Raw genomic sequence first — 23,129 nt, 5'->3', positions numbered from 1 at the left:
GAGAGAGAGAGAGAGAGAGAGAGAGAGAGAGAGAGAGAGAGAGAGAGTATCCAGAGGCCAGAAGGGGGTATTCAGTCCCCTGAATCTGGAGTGACAGGTGTTTTTGAGGTGTTGGGTTCTGAACTCTGGTCCTCTGATGGACAGCCGAGCTATATCTCCAGCTTCCTTTTGATTTTTGAGACAGGGTCTCATGTAGTCTAAGCTGGCCTAAAACTCAGCAGAGGCTGGCCTTGAATTCTTGATCCTCTTGCCTCTCCTTTCTGAGTGCTGAGATTACAGGTATGTACCACCATGTCTTTTCTTCACTGGCTCTCAGAGGAACCTTCTATAGCCACAGGCCGCTGACTGCTCAGAACCATTCCAAGCTCCCATGTCCTTCCGACCTGTTACCAAACACATCCCTGTGGCTTGCTTCCAATCTGGCCATAATTTACTTTCCTTTATCCATTACATTTGTCTTGGGTCTTCCTGATGCCTCCAGAGGCCCAGGTCCTATCTCTGGGCCTTTGTATGTTGCTGGAGCCTATACCAGGAATGTTCTAGAATGTTCTTGGCTCCTATAGGTTCTTACTCAGAACTGGGAAGGCTCCAATCACACCTAAGACTTCAGAAACCTCCTGTTTTATGTCTTATTCCTTGGCACTGCCACCAGATGATGGACTCTTGGCATCATTTTTTTTTTTTTTTTACAGTCTCAGTTTGTTTCTCAGGCTACCCCACTGTCCCCACCCTCCTCCCCTTCCCTAGGGCCAGGATTGGTCTCAGCTTATGGGAAAAAGGATGACTAAGGCAATGAATTTTCAGGAAAGCCTTGCAAGGTGGATGGTAATTTCCACACCAGGGAGGGAGTGTAGGTGTTGAGATTTCTGCTAACATGTCTGAACTTACCCATCAGGTAAGACTTGGACAGGGCATGTAAACTCAGGTGTGAGAGGTACTAGCCCAGTTCACTCTCTGCTACATTGGCCGCCCAGAAAGCACATTCTTTCAGGCCTCTGGGAAGATGGAGGGTCAACAGCCACAGTACAGACCCTCTGACCCTGCCTCCCTGGCTCTTCCCCAAGGCCTACATGGCTGTCATGGCCAAGAACTCTCCAAAAATCACCACAGGGTTCAGTGGACACTACCATATACCTCCTGTGAGCTGGCCTATGCTCTCTGCACATACAGGTGACACATGCATCAGATCTATAAGGTGTATATTGATTGTTATTATGTACCCTGTACCAGGGGAGAAACTGAGGCACAGAAGGGTGAACACAAGGGCCGTACTGTTACTGACTAGCAGAGGCAGGCTTTGAGCCCAGGCAGCCTGAACCCAAGGTCAGATCTTACTGCCCAGGAAACAAATCTCTTTTGTTCATATCTTTGTGTGGGGATAGCATGTGTGTGAGTGTGTGTGGGGGGGCAGCCAGATGTTGACACGGTTGTGTGTGGAGAAGCAGCTAGATGTTGACACGGTTGTCCACATTTTTTTTCTATCTTAGTTTTGGAGACAATCCCTTACTGAACTTTGAGCATATTCACTGGCTAGATTGACAGGCCAGGGAAGATCCTTCTAAACGTGCTCACCAGGTTCCAGGAGCCCGCCCCCACGCCCGCCGCCACGCCCACCACCACACCCACCGCCATGCCTGGCTTTTTATGTGGACTCCAGGTATCCAACAGTAAGTATTTTAACTGTGTTTCCGTTTCCATAAATTTTCAATTATCCCCAGTCCTCTTGGGCCAGAAAATTAGGGCTATTTACGTTAGGTGAAGAGAGGGCCTTTCTGGATAATCAGAGATAGTGATTCCTCCCTAGACATTTTGAATTTATGGATTCAGGTAAGTCCTTATGGCATCTACTAACTCAGACTGTGCCTTCAAGAAGGAGCATGAGCTGTAGTTTCCAGCCCTGTACCATACACACAGCCCTGGCTATGTGTGGTACTCTCCCCGCATCCCCCCTGCCCAAGGCAGACTTTCCAATCTAGGATGGAGGACACTGAGTTACTGCAGAGGTTAGGAAATGGCTCAGACTCACACAGCAGAGCCCAGATTTGACTGAATCCCACCAACGCTGTCCTCTGATCGGCCTTGTTGCCTTCTATCTCCTTCACAGTCTCTCCTGCTTTGTCTCTGTCCCTAATGAGTATTGCTTCCTGAGCTAGACATGCCCCACACCCCTGTCTGATAAATACAAGCTTCACTTCCCACCCAACATGGCCTTGAGTGGTGGCCCCTAAGTATGACTCTATCCCATTGACCTGGGGGTAGGGAGGTGTCCGGGAAACCAGTGGATTTCATTATTGTTACAACTGGCTGACCCTAGGGTGCATTATTTATGAGTATCTGGACTTTCACTATAAAAAGGCCATATAGTTCAGCCTCCTGCCTCAGAGTAAGGCTTTGCTCAGGCCCTTCCAGGCAATAAATTCCCATCTCTGAAGACCCCAAGGGTGTTCTTGGGGTTCTCCACATTCTGCTCCTCCTCCACACATCCCAGAGTCTGCTTACTCTGGGGCTGTTCCTCATTCCCATGTATACCTTTTCCAGAGTGTAAGTCAGCGGGGCTCTGCCCCGGGGGCGTGGCTCCTCCCAGCTCAGAACTGCATAGGTCTCTCTGACCTCGCTGGCGTGGACATTGGTTGGGGCTGACGGAATGGTCACAGCATCTGGAATGAAGAGTCAATCAAGAGAGAGATGAGTGGGCCCTCAAAGACCCTCAAAGACCCCTAATCTCAGCTCTGCATTTCACAGAGGAGATTGTCTTAATTTATCCAGCAAACCTATACAGAGCCAGCATCAGACTCCAGTCCCCTGAGGCCTGGCCCGGGGCTCTTCCCTATAAGCCATTTATTCCACAGAAAAGCACAGCCAGGCAGTCTACATCCCCCTTGCTCCTTGCTTGGTTTCCTCTGGCTAGACCCTCTTACACCATGAACCCTGTTTTGCCAGTCAATGAATGCAAGTTCCAGAACCCGCAGAAGCTGGCTCCAGAGGCAGCCAGGGAAGCTCACACATACCTTCAAAATCGTTCTTGCTGATGGTGATCTTGCTGCCCAGGTCAAAGGGAATCTCTAGGAGGTGGGATGGAGCACAGAGGATTGGGTCAGAAGTCAGTGGGCCACCTCAGGTTCTATATCCTGCCTGGTCCTGCTTGGCCTGGCAGCCCTGAGGTATGGGCCTTTTGGGTCTAGCTTTCATGGAGTCCAAAGTGGGCCTTGTCACTTGTGGCAGATGGAGACAGACACGGGGGCTGTGTGTTAGACTCCATAGAGTTAGGTCAAACCCAAGCAGGGTGGCCTCCAAGGGCTGGGAGAGCTGTGTCTTCAACATCACCAGACATGGGGCTTCTGAGGGCACCTCAGGTAGAAGCTCTGGGGCTGGAAAGATGGCACGGAGGTTAAGAGCACTGACTGCTCTTCCAGAGATCCTGAACAATTCTCAGCAACCACATGGTGGCTCACAACCATCTGTAATGGAATCCGGTGCCCTCTTCTGGTGTGTCTGAAGACAGCGACAGTGCACTCATGTAAATAAATATCCCCCCCCCTTTTTTTTTAAAGTAGCAGTTCTGATTGGAGCTTGGACAGGTGTCTGCTAGGAATGGGTCTGGTGTCTTCCACCAGACTAGCTGTTCCTTCCCTCTCTGAGGAGAGGTTCCTAAAGACAGGACTGTGCTTCCTCCCATCAGACTGAGGGTAGACTTAGTTAAGAGCAAGACTGTAAGTTTTCATCACACTAGGGCTAGGCACTGTCTTCTCTGTCTGAGACTGGGGCTTCCTGGAGGTTGACTCAGGAGTCCCTGTGATGGTTAGTGTTAGACTGTCAACTTTATTTATTTATTTATTTTGGTTTTTTGAGACAGGGTTTCTCTGTGTAGTCCTGGCTGTCCTGGAACTCACTCTGTAGACCAGGCTGGCCTCGAACTCAAAAATCCGCCTGTCTCTGCCTCCCAAGTGCTGGGATTAAAGGCGTGCACCACCACTGCCCGGCATCAACTTGATTTATAATCACCATGGCAACAAACCTCTGCATGTCTGTGAGGGAGTCAAATGAAATGGAAGGACCCCTCCTAAGCATGTGCCGCACCATTCTATGGGCTGGGGCCCTGGACTTAGCAAAAAGAAGAAATCTAGATGGCCAGTGGTGGCCGTGCCTCTCTGTGGGATCCTGGGCTCACAGTTCTTCTGCTGTGATGGATTGTACCCTCAAACTGGAGCCCAAACAAGCACTTCTGTTCTTAGGGTTTTTTTGTTAGGTGCTTTGCTACAGCAGTTACAAGGGGAAACCAGGCCACCTCTTCCTGACTAAGGCAGTCCCTTCTGAGTGCCCTGTCTGAGTCCCTACAATGTCCCCTCAGGATCTCACCTGTCTCCTTCTGGACTGCATCATAGTCACCCGTGACAACTGCTTCTGAGGCCTTGGAAGGAAGACTGGTGCCGGCCTTGCTGATGGCTCGCACTCGGAATCGATAGCTCTGCCCTTCAATGAGGCCTTGGATTGGGCACCGGCAGGTTCCCCCAGGGGCCTGATGGCAGGGCACCCACTCCTCTGAATCACCCTGGCACCTGTGGAAATAGACCCTGGCTTTTAGCCCTTCTCAGTCTGTTTCCTGTGCACAGGCTGCAGCTGTCTCGTGACCACATGAGTCTCCTTCTTCCCCTTAGAAGCCTTGCTCCAGCCAAGACCTCGAGGCCCTTCATGGTCTCCTACCACCACACTGATCAGAAGAGCTTGCTGTGTCCCCAACACTGAGATGGGGCCTTCACCTCCACTCCAATTTTGTTTTTCCCTGTTCTTGCCAATCACTCCACAATGGGGCATTGTAGAGAGAATATCGTGTGTATTGTATGGATGCATCACCTGTCTATTAAAAAGCCTATGGCGTAGGGAGGAAGGATTCTGGGGTAAAGCCAGGAAAGAGAAGATGTGAGGAGACAGACGAATGGTACCTGAGCACAGGTAACCAGCCTTGTGGCAGAATGTAGGTTCAAATAAATGGGTTGTCTTAAGTTATGATTCTGGTCAGAGAAAAGCCTAGCTATATGGCCAAGGTATTTGTGAATATATTTTGAATCTGAGTCTTATTTCTAGGAACATGGGACTGGGAGGACAAAGCAGACCCTAACTTCTACAAGGCATGCATGCTTAGAGAGCTAGGAAACAGAGTACAGGCTCAGGAATACATACAGTGCTTACTGGTCCCTCTACTCTTAGGCCTGGTTTTCTTGCTAGTTCCAGTTTCAGTGTTTATAGCACATGAAGGTAGTAGCGAGTTCTGTCTCTTCCCACCCTTCCCCACTCTTAGTGTGTCCCTCTCGGGCATCTGACCTAGTCACCAAATGCACAGGTACCCAGGCTTCAAAGTATTTAACAGTCTGTCCCAGAATTCTAGGCATCAGTGTGAAAGAGATTTAAAAACCTGGACACCTTTGCACTGTCCCCAAATTGTTCCTTACAAACAGGCCCTTGCCTTGTGCTGAGAACCAGGGATGAATGTAGGGGGCTGGTTCTGATCAGGAATCTGTGTTACTGAGGCTGAAGGTCCTCGCCCCCAGTTGGGTTTTGATCTATCAATAAAGATGCCAGTGACCAATGGCTAGGTAGAAAGAAAAAGGCGGGACTTTCCTTCAAGTAGAAGAGAGGAAGAGAATCAAGATACTTGGGAGAAAGATGGAACAGACTAAAAGCTGCAGGGGAAATCTTCCAAAATGTAGGCGGAAAAGGAAAGCAGCCCAAGGCAGGGCAGCCTGAAACCATCTTGGATAGCAAGACCAATGGGCTCAGAAGGTAACTGAGCAGCAAAGTTAAAGGTAGATTTGGAAGATGTTTAGCCAGGAGAACCAGAGGGAAGGGCACGATAGCCTAGTCACGGGAGGCTTAGAAGTGCCCAACCATTGAGCTAAAAGCATATTAAAAAATAAACTGATGTGTGTACATATTTTATCCATGGATCTGAGATAGCTTCTGGATGAGTATGTGCCTGCAACTCATCCATAGTTCAAAGCAGTGTAGACAAAACTATAGGCTACAAATGAGAGTCCTAGCATGGAGCTTGCTTTTTCTACCTCTTGTGCCCTCCCCTCCCATAAACTGTTAGTCAGTACCCTGCCCAAGGGGCTCTGTCACACCAGAATGCAACTCACATCTCAATGGAATAGCCAGTGATGGTGCTACCCCGGGTGTTGCTGGGTGGGACCCACGTCAGGGTCAGGCAGTCTCTATGCACATTCAGACACCGGACATTTAGTGGGGAACCTGGGGCTCCTGGCTTCTCAGCTGCAGCATCTGAATCCCAGGAGGAAAAAAAGGGTTCATCCTAGGCCTGGGCCATTTGGGAGCTAAGATGTCTGTCCCCCCAACCCATCTGAACTCCTCTTCCCTTGAGTCCTCCAGGGTCTCAGTTCTGACCTGGAGGGCCAGTGCCAGAGGACTAACCTGGTCCCCACTAGACAGTAGCATCTGGGGAGGGGCAGCAGTATCATTTATTAGGTGACCGTTTTACACCAAGCACCTGAACAGTTGACATAATTAACCTGTAAGCTCTAGAGCAACCTCCATTTTGGGGGTGGGAAACTGAGTCTCACAAAGGTACAGCACCAATGTTCAGGGACACTCAGCTCGCAGAGTGACCATGCCAGGGGCAGAATATAGACAGGGTCAAGACACCAGACATCAATAGTAAGGAGGGCCTTCCAGCACTGTACAGAGCCCTCCCTCCTGGTCCCCACCACTCCTGGTCCCCACCACATCTCCTCTTGGAGACTGTGGAGACTTGGCTGTGTCCTTTGGGTCCACAGGACGCTAATGTAGGGACCCTTAGAGACCAACCTGACATCCTCATAGTAGAGGAGCCCAAGTTCCGAGAGTGCAGGAGCCTTGGATGAAGTGGTCACCTTACCTCTTATAAAGACATAGGCACTCTGCTCCTGCAGCCCAAAGGGGGAGGAAACTCGGATTGTGTAGAGCCCCTCGTCCTCCTTGTAGGCACAGGACACCTTCACGGAGGCCTGGCGGTCTGCGTAGAGTATCTGCCTGCGTGTTGAAGACCTCAGTAGCCTGCCTGTGGACAGGAAGAAGGTCCAGTGTGAGCTCATGGAGGATCCCAGCCTCCCGCAAGGAGCTCACAGAAGCTCATGGCTTTGGAAACCCTGGAAGGGCGTGAGAGGGCTGAAGGCTGAGGCTCAGTGGGTGGTGGAGGTAGGTATTGAGGACTTTCAGAGATCTGACCACGTGGGTTCTGAACTCCTCTGAGAGATCTGAAGGACAGCATCAGGGCTCAGTGAGGGTGGGGTCGAAGAAGAGAGTAAAGGTTTAGGAAGGTAGTTAGCAGGTGAGGAATTAGGAGGAAAAGAGAAGGAGCCTGCGTGAGGTACAGAAACTCAGCAAGGGGGCTCAGCGGAGTGAAGAAGTGATTGGTTTTATTGTTTTATTTATTTATTTATTTATTTATTTATTTATTTATTGAGATAAAGTCTCAAGTAGCCTATGTGTCCCTCTGACTTCTGTTCCTCTAACCTCTGACTCCTGAGTGCTGGAGCGACAGACACACGCTTTCATACCCCATTTATGTGGTCCTGGGGATAGAACCTGGCTTCCTGTATGATGGATAGGCAAGCACTCTATCCACGTTGGTAGTGGGCCTTCCTGAGAGATGGGAGCTCAGTAAAGGGCCAGGGTCTCATACAGTGAGGAGGGCAGAGGGGAAGGAGGTCAGCTGAGAGACTTGGGTCCCTGAGCAGGACCTTGAGTGGCACTCTGGGAGTGTCCTTGTCCTGAGCGGCCTTGGAGAAGGGACCTTGCTCCTCCTCCCTGTCAGCACTCTGTTCTGAATGATAGACAGGTTTGGGAAAACACATCCGTCTTGTTATTGCAGCTGTCCCTCAGGCTCCCCGACTCTACCCTGCCCAGCAGGTGCCACCTTCCTGGGCTCAAGGCAAGGGCATGGGGGAGGGTGGATGGCTGTGCTTTTTGCCCTTAGGCTGCAGGGCTGGTCACAGTCGGGCTCAGGGGGCCCCCTGTTCTCACAGAGTAGCTTGCTCTAGCCCTTTTCCTGGGCCACCCAGGAGCTCTTTATTCTGAACATGTGTTGGGGAGGGGCATGGCTGACTCCTGGGGTGGGGATGGATGTTGTCCCTGGGATGGGGATGGATGTTGTCCCTGGGTTAGGAAGGAACAGGCCTCTGCCTCAGAAAGCCATGGGCTCACCATCTCTGAACCACTGGATTCTCTGCTCAGCGTCCAACACATCATCTGAAAACAAACAGGTCAGGGAGAAGGGCTCCTTCTCTTGGGCAAAGATTGGCTTCAACACCGATGTAAACTCCACACTGGGGCCAAACATAGATCCTGGGTGGGGACAGAAACATGCGATCAAGGTCTTTTAAGACACCAGCCTGTCCTTGGTCTAAATGGGTCTAAACTCTTCTGGGTTGTCCTCATTCCTCTGGGTCAGAATTCAGTTTGTTTTCTTTCCTTCGAGACAGGGTTTCTGTGTGTAGCTCTGGCTGTCCTGGAACTCTTTGTAGACCAAGCTGGCTTCGAACTCACAGAGTTCTAGCTACCTCTGCCTCCTGAGTGCTGGAATTAAAGGTGTGCTCCACCATGGCTGGTGACTTATAGTTCTTAAAGGTAGGGGAAAAAGTCCTGGGGTGGGATGGGGGAACCAGGAAGTCAACATGGCAGTTGGGATCAGCACCTGTGACAGCCTTCCGTCAACGGATGGGCTTTGAGGGGAATGGTGACTCTTCTGAGAAGGACTGAGGGGATCCCCACACCCTGTTCCCATCCCCAGCCCACTTACGTTTAAAGATCTCTGAGTCAAAGCCAGCATCTTTTCCCAGGTAAGCTGCCAAAACAAGACAAATATAGCTTGAGACATCCCAGACTCCACAATCCTCCTACATTTAGGGACATGCACGTGGATGTGGGCTTGAGTTCTGACTTATCAGTGGCCCCTGCAGCAGCTCTGGGGAAACCCTTTTATATTCCTGTCCCTCAGTTTCTTCTTCAGCAAAAATGGGAGCTGTGGTTGTTCCTCAATGGTGTGGGTTGTAAACAAATTGGGTTTCATGCATAAAGCCCCTAGTCAGTGTTCAGCACACAGTAGGTGCTTCATAAATGCTGGTTTTCCTCTTCTTCTGAACTTGTGGATGGGATCATACACTGCCCTCAAAGGAGACAGTCCTGGCCAGAGACTCTGGAGGTCTCTGGATGTCACTGATAGGGTTGGCTGGAGGTTCAGAGGTAAGTGGACATGACCTCCAGGGCCAGCTACGAGCAGCTGCCCCTAGCTTAACTCTGTCAACTCTCACAGATGGAGAAACTGAGGCCAAGTTACCTAGGCTAGCCCTAGTAGCCTATGATGTGCTTCTGGACCCCAGAGTGAGGTCTGGAAGGGGTATGGGTAGGTTCTAAGGGATACACAGAGCTGGTGGGAGACTCAGTATTAGAACCTGGGGTCCTGTCTCCCAGCACAAGAACATGCATAGAGACCCCCATGTCACCATGGAGACAGACAGAGGGTGGTAGTATCCATGAGCTCATGTCTCTACGGGATCTTTGAATTGCTGGCCTTGATGGAGGGAGGGAAGGGCAGAGGATGGAAGGAGGGAGGGAGGCTGGATAGTGAGACGCAGTGTATGACCTTGGATTTCACTCTGGACACAGCCTATGGGCAGCTCAAATGTCTACACGGAGAGACCCTGGCTGGGTGACAGGGACAGCTGCCTCCCAGGAGCTATCTCAGGAATGCACAGACCTTAGAGGACTGCAAAGGACAGTCTAACAAGATTGTGACAGGCTAGGAGGGCAGGGCTGGACAGCTGCCCTGGTTGGGCAGGAGAGAGAGAGAGAGAGAGAGAGAGAGAGAGACAGAGACAGAGACAGAGACAGAAAGACAGAGACAGAGACAGAAAGACAGAGATAGAGAAACAGAGAGAAAGAGAGAGGCAGAGACAGAGAAGCAGAGAAGACAGAGACACAGAGAATATACCATGTAGGACCTCTCACTCCAAAGCTCTGAAGGCCAGGTATGGCATTCACAGAGGGACAAAAGACAACATTGTCTCCCAAGAGTGGCATGTTAATCTCATCTGCACCATTTCACTGACCAGCCTCGAGCCTCTGAGGAGTGAGCAGGACTCCATTGTAAAGTAAGCCACACTTTCAAGAGGTTAGGGGGCTTGTCCAGGCCCCCCACGGCAGCTAAGGCAGAGACAAGATGGGAACCCAGGTCTGGCTGAAGCCTGGGTATCTGACCTGTTGTAAGCTGTGACTTTTGAATGTTCAGGCTCTAGGAGAGATGAGCCCAATAGGAAAACACACAGGAGAAAGCCAAGAGAGGCAGAGGGAAGGGAGTAAGGACCGGCAGCCTTTGCCTTTTCTTCTTGGAGGCCCTCATCTGGGCCAGCTCCAACAAGCTATGGAGACGGCTGTCAAGGTCACCTGGAACAGTTGGCTAGGGTCTTCATGGCGGTCTGTTAGGGGGCAGTGAGACCTGAAGCCCAGTCTGCTCTGTTCTCCATTGTAGGACAGTCCCCTTCCTGATCCATTTACCTAGTTCACACCAAGTTTAGTGACTGACCCGTGCCTGTTATGACTCTACAGACAGAGCTAAGCTCAAGGCCAGCGTAGGACAGAGACAGACTGTATATACCGCATGCATAACGAGTGCTGAAGGGTGGGGGGGGGATCCCCCTTCTCCTCCCGGTGGTTCTCCACACACTCTCCAGGGACAGGGCTTCCTATGTCATCAACTCACCCAGTTGGCCTTGCTAGTCTGAGGGAGGAGGCTCTCAGTCCAAAGGCCCCCAGGTCCCCGGTCTCAGCTCATGTGCCATCTTAGGTTCACCTCTATCTGCTGGCCATGGGCTTGTGGGACCCAGCCTGTTGGGGATGGATGGACTTACTGCGGATGAGGACTTTGGCAAAGGAAGAGGCCTGGCCGTAGGCATTCTTCACCAGCACAGTGTAGGTGGCTGAGTCCTCAACCACGCACCTGAAAGGGAGGGAGGGGGAAATCTCACAGGATGCTCGGCTCCATGCGGAACACCCCCCCCCCCCCCCCGGGGGGGGAGGGGTCCTGTCAACATGGGAAAGACCCAGGGCTGTATGTCTTTGGGCTGGTCGCTTGATTTCTTTATGAAATACTAGGGATATAACACCAGCCTAAATTAGCTCAAGGAAAAGGTCTTTGAAAATATCGTGTACCATACTGCCTTGTTATTACTAATTGCAGAAGATCAGAGAGGTAGAGCGATTCTCCCAGAGTCACACAGTAACTGAAATTCAACCCAGCTGTCTGCACCTCTTTCCAGACACTGCCTCCTGCCCTATTGACATCTCCACATCAAAAATTATGAACGGGGTTTCCTCTGCTCACACCGGGCAGCAGACTTGCTGAGGCCTAGTGCCAGTCTGTACCAGAGCCAGGCACAAGGCCCAGATCTCCTGTTTCAGGCCTGGGTCTCGCCACCAGCCAGAACAACCCTGTGTGTGCCCCAAAAAAGCTTGACTGGTTCCTGTCCAAGGTACCCTGATGGAGTAGGCAGGAGGAGATGTCTCTCTGGCCCCATCACCAAGCCAAGAGCTCCTTGGTGCCCTGTGTTCCCTGGCACTTCAGGCAGATCTCTCTTGCTTCAAAGTCCTCAAGCTTTCCCCTGGTCCCTTAGGCCTTCTGAGGATGGCTAAACTGAGGTACCAGAGCCCGGGTTTAGCCTCAGTGGTGTTGGGACCCGAGTCATGGGGGATGGGCCTTGCCCTGTCTGTGCCTTTACCTCCTGATCTCCAGGGTCAGCAGCCCGTAGTTGTTGGTGATTCGGTACTTGCCGGCTGGAAAGAGACGGGGATCGATCCGGATGTCGTTCTTGTACCTGTGGAGACACAGTAGCTGTGGTGAGCCAGGGGACACAGAGCTTTCAGACCATGATTCCAGCCTCAGCAATGTGTTGCTTCCCATCTGGCTACACCCCTGGTGGAACTTTCACTGCCAGCCTCAGTTGTCGTCGCCTGGAAAATGGGAGCACACAGTGCTGGCCCTGTACACAGGGTTGGCTCTGTAGGGCTGTTGTCCCCCTGAGGTGGGGTAACACTTCTTTGGTCCTGCTCATTGTAGATGCTCAAAGATCTATTCCAGTCTGGGGTAGCTGCCAGAGGTGTCCCAGGGCACACCAGGGACAAGGCCTTGTATTTGAACTCCTCTTTGAGGGGCCTGTACCAATGAAAACTCCAAATCTTTCTTTATAACTCCCTAGGGCAAATGCTTATAATTACTGCTATTTATTTATTGAAGTTTTGAGATTGGGTCTCAGGTAGCCCAGGCTAGCCTTGATTTAGAAACGTAGTCAAGGATTACCACAAACCACTAATACTCCTGCCTCCGTCTCTCAAGTGCTAGGGTCACAAGTGTGCAGCTACCAAGCCTAGTTGCTGAGGCTTCTTCTTTCTCTCCTCTTCCCCCCTTCCCTGTTCTCCTCCAACCCCCTCCTTCCCCAGCTCTTCCTCCATCTTCTTTGGAGACAGGTGTCACTATGTAGCTCACATGAGCCTTGGATTTGAGACCCTCAGGGCTCAACCTTTGAATGCTGGGGTTACAGGCATGCACCTCCACATCTGGCTTTCTGTCCCTAATTTTAGCTCTCAATTAAATCAGCCAAGGAACTTTAAAGGTCTTTGTCTGGAGCTGGGGTACAGGCTGGGCGTGGGACATTTGCCTAGCATGCACGAGACCCGGGGTTGTCTCAACAACACCGAAGGCTCCTTATCACACGCAGTGTTGGAGACACAAGCCTTGCGGGAACTGCGTCAGAGGGCTTGGCCACATCAGGGCCCTCTAATTCAGTGGTTCTCAACCTGTGGGTCGAGACCCCTTTGAGACTCAAATGACCCTTTCACAGGGGTCGCCTAAGACCATCAGAAAACACAGATACTTACATTACAGTTCACAACAGTGGCAAAGTAATAGTTATTAAGTAGCAATGAAATAATTGTATGGTTGGAGTCACCATGACATACGGGGCTGTATTAAAGGGTTACATCGTTAGGGAGGTTGGGAACCACTGTTTTAATTCTAAAGAAACAGGATTTACCCTGGAGCCTCCTAACATACTGCCTGTCTCCTTGCCCTCTCTCTGGGAGGTGTGGTCGTATGACAATGGTCAACAGCAAGTGGGGACAGGTGCCACATGGCCGCTGCTGACCCATTTTGCATCAGTTTGACCTCCTCTGTGTCCTGTGGCTGGAGGAAGGCTGAGGCAGAGGTGCCGGTGGCCAGTGTTTTGTCCAGACTTGCCCTGTGTCCCAGTAAACTTAGGACTTCTGGGTATAGGACCTGGACACTGGTGTTGGGTGTGTGTTGGGTGCATTATTGTGTGTGCGTGTGCGTGTGCGTGTGTGTGTGTATAGTCCTTTTAGGGATTGACTCCTTGGCCTATATATGCTAGGCAAATGCTGGACTCTGAACACACCCCTAGTTTTGTAATTGTTGTTGTGGTGGTGGTGGTGGTGGTGGCAGCAGCACTGGTGGTGGGGGGGGTATGTGCATGTGTCTCAGGTGAATGCAGAAATGCCTCTTCACGCTCAAACATAGGCCATTGAGGTTGAAGAGAAGGATAACCTTCTTGCAGACAGAGGGCGTCTTAGCCTCAGGACCAGCCTTTCTTGGACCTGGCCTGTCTCTTTGGATGCCCTGTTTATCTCCATGGCCACAGAATAGAGACACATCCACTCTGTCCTCAGACTGTACCCATTTAGGAAAGGGGCCCAGCTAAGTCTCCTGTGGGAAGGGCAGTGTCTAATCTGGGCACACATCTCACCAGGCTCTGAGGGCCAGGCCCCTAGCCCACACCTGTCAGAAACATTCCAGACACCTCAGGCTGTCCAGGCTCTGCCATCCTCACAAGACGCAGCAGCTGCCAGGCCCTAAGCCTCATCCTGCCTGCCCCTCCAGCCAGAGAGGCCTCAGGGAAGTGACTTACTATTAGCCTAAATTTTCTATTGTTCTTTGAGATAGTGTCATTGGGCAGCTCAGGTCAGTCTCAGACTTGTCACCTTCCTGCCTCAGCCTCCGGAAGCCAGGGATCACAGGCCTATGTCTCTATGCTTACTCTCCTGGGATATTTTGACATCCTAGTCTATCTATCTGTCTGTCTGTCCGTCTGTCCGTCCGTCTGCCTATCTATCTATCTATCTATCTATCTATCTATCTATCTATCTACCTATCTACCTATCTATTTATCTACTTACTTTTGGTTTTTGAGACAGGGTCTTACTATGTAGTCGTGTCCTCAAACCTTAGCTTTTTTTTTTTTAACTAGAAAAAATTTATGTGCAGGATGTGTGTGGGGAATTTTGTATGTCAATGCAGAACCCAAAGGAGCCAGAGACTTTGACTTCGGTTGAGCTGGAGTTACAGACAGTTGTGAGCTACCAACATGGGTGCTGGGAATTGAACTCTGGTCCTTTGGAAGAGCCATATTCATTCCTAACCATTAAGCCATCTCTCTAGCCCTATATTCTACTTTTAATGGTATTTCCAGCAGTTGCTGTCCCTCTCTTTGCCTCTCCTTGGCACCCCTCTGAGCACTGAGCTCCCCCAAATACCCAGGGGTATTCTTGGGTTTCTTCTTGTTCATGTGCAGTCCCAAGTATGCACCATTCTGAGAACAGATCCCTCCCCCTGCCTGCCCTACACAGCAAATCTGCCTCCAGCGACTGTAACAGTGCTCATTGTGTTTGCCTCACTAGGGCAAGGCTGTATGTTTGAGTCCTCTCGATACTTCTGCATCTAGGAAATACTCAGCAGTTGCTGAATGAATGGACTCTCCCAACAAGCCTGGACCGTAAGTAGGAACACACCCTTAGAGACCAGTCTTATGATGCTGCTCTGGGATCATCAAGCCAGGAGCCTCAGGCGTCACCAGCCAGTGGGTCTGGCTTTGGCTTCTACCCTTTCAGAAATACTTGGCTCTGTGGTGCTGGCCTTATTGGCTGGAGCAGAAACCAGGCCCCCTCCTAGAGACTCCTGTGGAATGCCTTAGATGTGGGCTTAAGTGCCAAGGTGGGCGGGGCTTGGCTGCAGGTGGACAGCCAGTGGTTCCTGACCCCCTCCACCCCCACCCCTGCGGACTTAGCCCAGACCTGAGTTGGAAGCAGACCTCTTACTGGGGCCAGCCACTGGCAGGTGGGACTGCCTTGGTCTCCACAGCACCCAGTGCCCAGCACACTGTCCAGCGCATGACTTTGAAAATGTGCCAGCTGGAACTGGCCAGCCTGGAGGCCAGCTTCCTTCAGATGTCACTCTCGGCTGTGACCCGCCTACATGTTTTCCATCTCCAGCTACTTAGCACCTGTGTGCTTAAAGTTAAAAACAAAAATTAAAACAACAAGAGAAACCCCTGAAAACCTAACCTGCTGCCCTCTTGCTTTGGGGCTACCAGGAGAATCCCCAAATCTGAGTCCTGATCCACTTTGGCTGTGTGACGCTAGCTAAGGCTCAAATGGGACAGGGGTGGCCGTCTGTGTAAAGGGGGGTCCCTTTACTTTTACTTCTGTTTTTATACCATGTGATGTTGACCCTCCAGCTCCCATGCTGTCTCTTCTGAGAAGCCTTCCTGGACATTTCAGGCTGGGATAACCATTTCGTCTCTTCCCCTCTCTCTGCTGACCTGAGCAGGACTGTGAGAACACTTCTCTGTGGCCAGTTCTCCCTGGGCAGAGCAGTCTTTAAGGGTGAGTCCCTGACAGGGCCTGGGACGGTGATATTGATAATGAATATTGTTGAAAGTCCTTTCTTATCCTGCAGCCTGCCTGGCAATGGTTCTAAGACCTAGTAATCAGGGACTCCATTATGTGGACAACATGGCTCCTCAGGAAGTGGCCATGTACCCCACCTCCAGTACCTTGCTCAGAGGATCTCCCAGCTATAAGGCTTCTGGGGTGCTGCTATGCTTCTAGAAATGTTGTCTCCTGTCTTCTCAGATCTGTCCACTTCTGTTTTCTAGATGTGACTCTCCTGCCTCCGTCTCTTAAGGGCTGGCTTAACACGCATGTGCAACCTTTATGCCTGGCTCTTTCCCAGCCCTTGTCAAGTTCTGAGGACTTCCTCTGTTGGGCATTACACACTTAGCGTGAATCAGCTGGGTAAGGGTCTTCAGCCTATTATCTGAGCTGGAAACAGCAGCAAACTCAGAAGCAGATCCAAGGGGTTAAGTTATCTATCTACCTGTGGCCACACCCTGACTCAATGGCGATCGGAGAGAACACTAGGCCTGACTTTAGGCTCACACTCCAGACCTGAGTCCATCCTCTCAGTGGGGTCCTGCCCTCCCCACCTCCTCCCTAGCTTCTGGGCTTTCTGTTCTGACTCCCAGAACAGTCTCGAGTACTGAAGATGCCCAGCTCAGAGCAGCTGTCTTCTCAGGTCATGGAATCATATTTTTACAAGGGCTGGCTCTCCAGGGGGCTCCAGTCTTCCCCACCTAGGCTAAGAATAACTAAGTCCCAAGCAAGCCTGAGGCTCCCAGGCAGCTGTCGTTGCTCTGTATGTAGGGTGGGTGGAACTCAGTCTGTGGGGTATGGTCTTGCTGAGATAGAGGAACCTTGGGTGAAGATGGGGGACCCCCAAAGAACTCCAAGAGAGATGGAGGGAGAGCGAAGACTCCATCTCCAGCCCTAAGGGCTTACGTACCAGGTGACCTGGAATGGAGCTGAGCCCTGGACGGTGCAGGTCAGCAGTACTGTGGTGTGCTCCCAGACGGTGTGTGATCGAAGTGGGATCCAGAACCAGGGACCACGGCCAGAGCACAGCTCAATCAGCTCCTTGGCCTCCCGGACCTTCTCCTCTGTCTGGAGGTGAAGAGGTGTGTGACTTCAAGGGGCCAGGGATGGCTTTCCTACCACATTGCCCCCTGACACTCAGACTCTGGCTGAGTCCTCATGTACATCATCTTGAGGCAGTGTTGCTCAGTGGTCAGGGAGTGTGCTCTTGGACCAACTACGGGATTACAGGCAGAGCCTTATTCTCCTTGCCTGTAAAATAAGAATGATGAAATATTTATTTGCTCACCCCTGTAGGGGTTATGATAGGGGGTGAGTCAATCCATGAAGAACACAGGGGTTATATAAAGAAGCCCTGTGAAGTGTGACCTGGCCAGGGGGCAGGGAAGGGACCTCAGATCCGGCACAATTGTGAAGGTCTTCTAGACACTGGGAAGTCATCTACAAGTCTGAGGTCATTTAATTTCTACCTCAGTACAGGGCTGTTATAACCACACCCGAGTCACAGATGGGAAACTGAGGCTCAGGAACAGCCTGACCTTTTCTCAGGTTACCTAGCTGAGGGGCATCAGAATCGGAATCTAGGGCCCAGGCCTTTTCCTGGATACCTTTGGAGAAGGGGGAGGAGTAAGGATGAAGCACTGTCGGGGGTCAGATTCAAAGCTGGGGTCTCCCCAGCACCCGCCTCACCCGTTGCCGCAGCGCCTTCCAGTCTTGTCTCTGACGCAGCAGCCTCTGAGTCCGTAGGAAGGCCATCTCCAACCGCTCCAAGTCATTCCCAAAGCCTACCCGCCTCTGCCCACGCTCCTCCAGCTCCACTGTGGTGGTCTGGCGTCTCAGCGTAGCTTCCCTGTAGGGACAGGCCTCAGACAGAGAGGTTGGAGCAGTCCGACTCCCCACCCCACAGGCTAGTGGTGCTTAGGAGTGTGCCTTAGGGACAAGCACAGCCTTGTATCCTCGTAGCTGGCAGACACACTGAGAGGAGACTGGGGAACGTAGCTCAGATGGTACAGCCATTGTTTCAAATGTGCAGAGCTCTTGGGTTTGATCTACAGCACCGTGAAAAACACACACTTTCAGTCCCAGTACTCAAGAAGCAGGAGGACCAAAAGTTCAAGGCCACCTTTGGCGACATAGCGAGCTTGAGGCTAGCCTAGTCCACATGAAACCCTGCCTCAAAAAAGTTTGTATGCAGCTATGTGAGTGTGTTGCCAGGGATGATCCTTTTATGGCCAGAACTTAGTAAGTGTGTAGTTAGGAATGGAGCGTGTGAGGCTCCTGAACAAACAATTGGCCGATTTTTGATGTGTCCAGATGTGTCTCACAGGACAGGAAACTGAGGTCCAATGATTTGCTTAAGGGCAACAGGACTGTGTCCCAGACGTCAAGCCCAGCTCTTTCCTAAAGCTGTGGTCCCTCTGGCCGCACTCAGTCATGCAGGAACCTTCCCTTCCTTGTGTGAGTCTTGTGATTGATACCGGTCTGTACCCCATGGCCAGTTCCTCTCTTACTTGTGAAGCTTTGTGGTAATGAGGATGGCTGCTTGGGGACAGTCCTTTCCTGATGTGGGGACTCATCCAGGGGGTGGTGTGAGGTTTGGCTTCACAGTGTCTGCTTTGCACTCTGCCTATCCCTTCTGCAGAAGGAACTTTGGCCAGATCCATTGTGTGCCAGCAGGAGCCCACGGAGAAGTAGGGGACAAGAGACTAGGGACCAGGGTCAAGGTAAAAGTCCTTCCGCATCCAGTGACAGTCATATGACTTACCAGGACAACTCTGAGGAGGCTGTCAGGGCCAGGGCAGCAGCCAGGGCATAGTCTTCAGAGCTGAATTGCTGCTCTTCCTCACTGCAAGGAGAAAGAGGGGATTTCCTGGGGTCCTGAGACCATGACTGGACATTAGGGTACCAGAAGGCAACCCCGAGCTCCCTTCTCATACTGAGCTTGCCTCTCAGTGTGGAGGGTGGGGTGGGGTGGGGTCTTAGTGAGCAAGGATATCTCCCCCCTGGACAGGGCTGTGCCTCCTGTTAGGGTCTGGATATGAGGTATCCCCTAAAGGACTTGTGTTGAAAACTCAGTCCTCAGCTGCTGGATCTACTCATTGAGAAGGGGCTGGGGCACAGGGACCACAGGGGCCACGGGGACCACAGGGACCACGGGGACCACAGGGACCACAGGGGCTGTGTGCTCATCACCATCAGTCACTCCATCCCCTGATGGGTTCAGTTTGGTGGTTTTATTGGGAGCAGAAGAAACATCTAGAAGTGTAGGACGTAGATTATGGAGGATTTGCCTTGCTCCGGGCTCGTTCCTTTCCTTCCTTTCTTCCTCCCTTCCTTCTTCCCTCCCTCCCTCCCTCCCTCCCTCCCTCCCTCCCTTCCTTCCTTCCATTCTTTCTTTGATCCTTCCTTCCTCCATCCCTCCTTCCTTCTCTCTTTCCCTCTCCCTCTCTTCATCTCCCTCCTCCCCCTCCTCTGGCTACCTTGCCAGCATAATATTTGTTCTGCCTCAGCCTCAAAGCAATAGAGCCAAGACTGGAACAAACTCCATAAAGGGCTAGGCAAACAAATAAACACCAACAAAAAATCAACAAAACAAAACAAAACAAAACAAAACCTCCACTCTTCTTCTCCTAATGTGTTTTTCTCAGGTGCTTTGTCATGGGGACAAAAAGTCCCCAACACACTCCTTGAGGGACTGTGTCTCCTCTCACACAGGGTCTGTAGAGGACTGCTCCATGTCACTTTTATTCAGACGGGGGTCTGAGGTATCTCAGAAGGTGGGCCTGTGCTACCCATCTAAGATGGGAGTCTTTGGACAGCTGGGCTATGTATCCCCTTGCGAATGGGGTCCTGGGGTGGAGCCATGGTGGGGGAGGGGCCACAGGGCCAGGGTACGCCCACCTGCTGCGATAGGTCCGCCTCTGCACAGAAGAACCCATATGCAGGCTGTGCTCCTGCTCCTCTTTCTGCTCCTCCTCCTGCTTGTGCTCCAGCCTGTGGACCTGCACGGTCTGGGAGGCTTGGGGCTCCCCAGCACTTCCAGGACTGTGGGGCAGAGTCATGACTGCGAGCACAATAACCTGATAAAGCCAAGGTGGATATGGTCAGTCGTCTTACCAAGCATCTATTCTCCTTTCCTTCTGGGAGTGTGCAGGAGTGTTTTTTTTCTCTAGAGCAGTGGTTCCAACCTTCTTAATGAGGTCCTCTAATACAGTTCCTAATGTTGTGGTGACACTCCCCCCCAACCATAAAAGTATTTCACGATAACTGTAATTTTGCTGTTAGGAATTGTAATGTAAATGTCTGAGATGTGGGATATCTATGTGACCCCCAAAGGGGTTGAGAACCACCGCTCTATAGGAGCATAGGGATGGAGGCCTGAGAGGGTGAGGGACCACAGTGACAAAGGCTACTCTACTGTCCCTCCTGCCTTGGGAGTCAGTGAGCAGAGACCCATCGGAGAGCAGAGCCCTGGTTGCCGGCTGTGGTTCTGTTCCGTTTATCCTTTTCCAGGGCTTGGCTTCCCTGATGATGACAGACTGCACACTGCTGTCCCAGGCTGGGTCTAGTGTCAGAATGGGCAGATGTCCCCTCTCTCTGTCTATTCCTACCCATGAGCCTTTGCTGGTTTCCTCACTCCAGCCTCTCCTCCAAGCCTAACCTGAGCGCCATGTTATTTCACAGTATGGGGACTGTGAGTCTGAGACCTGGTGCAACCCTGTGACCCTAGTTTCTCCTTCCTGCTTCTAAGTGTGTGGTCTTGGACTTTATAACTTGGCTTTCTCATCGGTAAAATGTGTCCACCACACTCCTGAGATGGGTGATCTTAAGGTTAACTGAGAGCCTGGAGAAGCAAGTCCCACCTAAGTGTCAGACACTCCCACCAACTTCCTCTGAAGCCTTGTAATAACACAAGAGGCCTAGAACTTTCTCTTCTTTAATCTTTTTGGTATTTTTAATCTGTACCCTATAATTTGCTAGTCATTTAGAAAGTGCCTCCCCTTCCTGCTTAGTTCCTACCTGTGTGTAGGCTGTGTGACTTGCTGGTGACTTGGCTTAGCTGCTGAGGGTCAACCCTGGGCACGCATGTATTCCATTTCCTTAAGGTTTGGTTTTCTGTGCTGCCCCCAGCTGTGACCATCAGGGAGATCAGTGGCTTGACGTAATCAGCAGCCATTAAGGGCTGCTCCCAAAAGTCCCTCGGCTCCTGGCAAGGATCTCAGCAGAGCCAAAGGACAGTTGCCCACTTAGGCCTGGCTCTGACTCCTCCTGGCTAGAGAGCATCTCTGCACGCAGGGAACTAGCCAAGCCTGCTCATGCTATCCTCCTTTCCCAGCCCACAGGGTTGACCCAGGGAGCAAGGCTCCGGCCAACGAGGGTTCCTGTGCTCTGACGTCAGCACTGGCCCTCTCTCTGATGCTTTGCTTTAATGAGGACAGCAGCCCACTGGCATTTGGCCTCCAGACCCCCTCCTCTGTGGTGAGCCATGGATGCTTTTTAAAGCACTGACTAAAGTGTGGGATTAAGCAGCACAGGTCTGTGGCCTCCACTGCCCTTCCCCACAGGATGAGAAACAGCACTGGCTGAGAAGGAGTGGATGCTCCCTGCCCAGTGGGTCGGCACAGGCTAGGACAGGCATGGCTCCCCAGATCTGCCAAGACTGGCCTGGTTAGTGAAGGCTGTTCCTTTCCCAGCAGAGCCCTGTGTCCCCATTCCCTGTGTGGGATGAACCCGGCAGCCCCAGGATTTGGGACTGCAAGATATATGCTTTTTCTCTGCTTGTGGGGTCGAACAACCAGGATTTAGCCTGCACACTCCATCCCTGCTGGACCCGCTGGGCCTGCCAGCTCAGGCTTTCCACACAGCAAAGACTCTAGTTCCAGGTATAATCCCCAAGTGCCTTTTCTTTATATTTAGCTTTTATATCAAGGAGGACTCACATCAGAACACTCAGAAAACCCAGGGCCACACAAAATAGTGAAGTGAGGCATGGAGTTCTGGGATACCCTGTTTTCACTTGGGGCGCTACCAAGCTCACATCTCCCAAACAAGCTGCTTTCCCAATGTAATTACATATATACATTACAAACACACACACACACACACACACACAGGTACACAGACATGCACACACAAAAAGATATACATATACCCTACAGGACACACACACACACACACACACACATGTATACACACATGCACACACACATAGATATACACATACCCTACAGGACACAGACACACACACACACACACATAAACACATACCCTACAACACACACACATACCCTACAACACACACACAGACACATACCCTACAACACACACACACACATACCCTATAGCACACACACAGACACATAGCCTATAACATATACATAAACACTATAGATGCACACATCATACACACTTATACATATACTCCACACACTATACTATAGACAAACATATCACTATAGTCACATGAATACATTACACACTAGACACACACACATCATAGACTTTACACGTAAACCTATGGACAGACCACCCCCACATCATATCCACATACACAAACCCATACGCCACAGTCACATGTACACTATAGTTATAGTATAGTCCACTACACATGCATCATATACACCGCTCCCCATAGGTTATTCACTGTGGAAAGTTGAGGTGTCCCTCAGCAGGCCTCCCTCAGCTCCTGATCCATACATGGGACTCACAGAAACAGCGGTATCCACTCGGGTGTCTCTAGGACAGTAAGAAGCTCTCCGGTCTCTTCCTGCCCTCAGCTCAGTGAGGACGGGTGAAGAATGTGACCTGGGAGCCTTGTAACCGTCTTAAATATAGCAGTGCTGAGACAGTGCGGTGACAATGGGAGAGTGGAGGCAGAGGGGAGGGCTGTCTCTTCCTGCCAGCGCTGCTGGGCAGCAGCAACAGGTGGGGTGGCCTCCCCCCTCCTGCTGCTCCTCCCCCACCTCTGGCTTTTCCACCCCACCCTGCCTAGAGTAAGAACCATGCCTCGGGTTCCAGCCTGGCTTGGGGAAAGTGGACACACATGTTCTTAGCTATAGAAGTTAGATCGCAATCCTTCCAGTTTCGGGGCACCCTGGGGAAGGTTTTCAGCTTTTCCAATCTGAAATCCTTCCTGGGAGACAGAGAGTGTCAAGGTACCTGGCTTCATGCAGATAGCACAGAGAGTGTGACCTAAACGTGAGAACTTCGATTCTCTCAGCTAAGGAGGAGATGCTTCTTCTTGTCTATCACTCCAGCAGTTACTGGTGCTGCCCATGGCTGTGTGTGCTGAGGCAGGGCCAGGACAGGAGCCATGAGAAAGGGACACGGCTCCACAGAGCATGTGCAGATCTGGGAAGGCTGTG

At 51.4% G+C, this 23,129-nt stretch overlaps 1 protein-coding gene across 1 annotated transcript in view; it reads right to left on the bottom strand.

The window, feature by feature from the left end:
- The window catches only part of Myom3 (myomesin 3), a 53,549-nt gene extending 30,991 nt beyond the window's left edge, over positions 1-22,558 (bottom strand). Inside the window, exons 1-14 of the mRNA XM_028759803.1 lie at positions 22,473-22,558; positions 19,666-19,844; positions 18,530-18,610; positions 17,455-17,614; positions 16,676-16,833; positions 11,766-11,861; positions 10,899-10,987; positions 8,792-8,836; positions 8,197-8,337; positions 6,890-7,051; positions 6,135-6,276; positions 4,357-4,556; positions 3,009-3,062; positions 2,530-2,657 (exon numbers count right to left, since the gene is read on the bottom strand). Of these exons, the coding sequence (XP_028615636.1) occupies positions 2,530-2,657; positions 3,009-3,062; positions 4,357-4,556; positions 6,135-6,276; positions 6,890-7,051; positions 8,197-8,337; positions 8,792-8,836; positions 10,899-10,987; positions 11,766-11,861; positions 16,676-16,833; positions 17,455-17,614; positions 18,530-18,610; positions 19,666-19,826 (1,617 nt within the window). The 5' untranslated portion in view covers positions 19,827-19,844; positions 22,473-22,558. The remainder of the gene's footprint in view (positions 1-2,529; positions 2,658-3,008; positions 3,063-4,356; positions 4,557-6,134; positions 6,277-6,889; positions 7,052-8,196; positions 8,338-8,791; positions 8,837-10,898; positions 10,988-11,765; positions 11,862-16,675; positions 16,834-17,454; positions 17,615-18,529; positions 18,611-19,665; positions 19,845-22,472) is intronic.
- Positions 22,559-23,129: the final 571 nt, after the last annotated feature.

This window comes from Grammomys surdaster, unplaced genomic scaffold, assembly GCF_004785775.1.
Source record: "Grammomys surdaster isolate TR1022 unplaced genomic scaffold, NIH_TR_1.0 126313, whole genome shotgun sequence".
NCBI lineage: Eukaryota > Metazoa > Chordata > Mammalia > Rodentia > Muridae > Grammomys > Grammomys surdaster.
The sequence above is the reverse complement of the archived record's forward strand: the minus strand, read 5'-3'. Positions and strand labels throughout refer to the sequence as shown.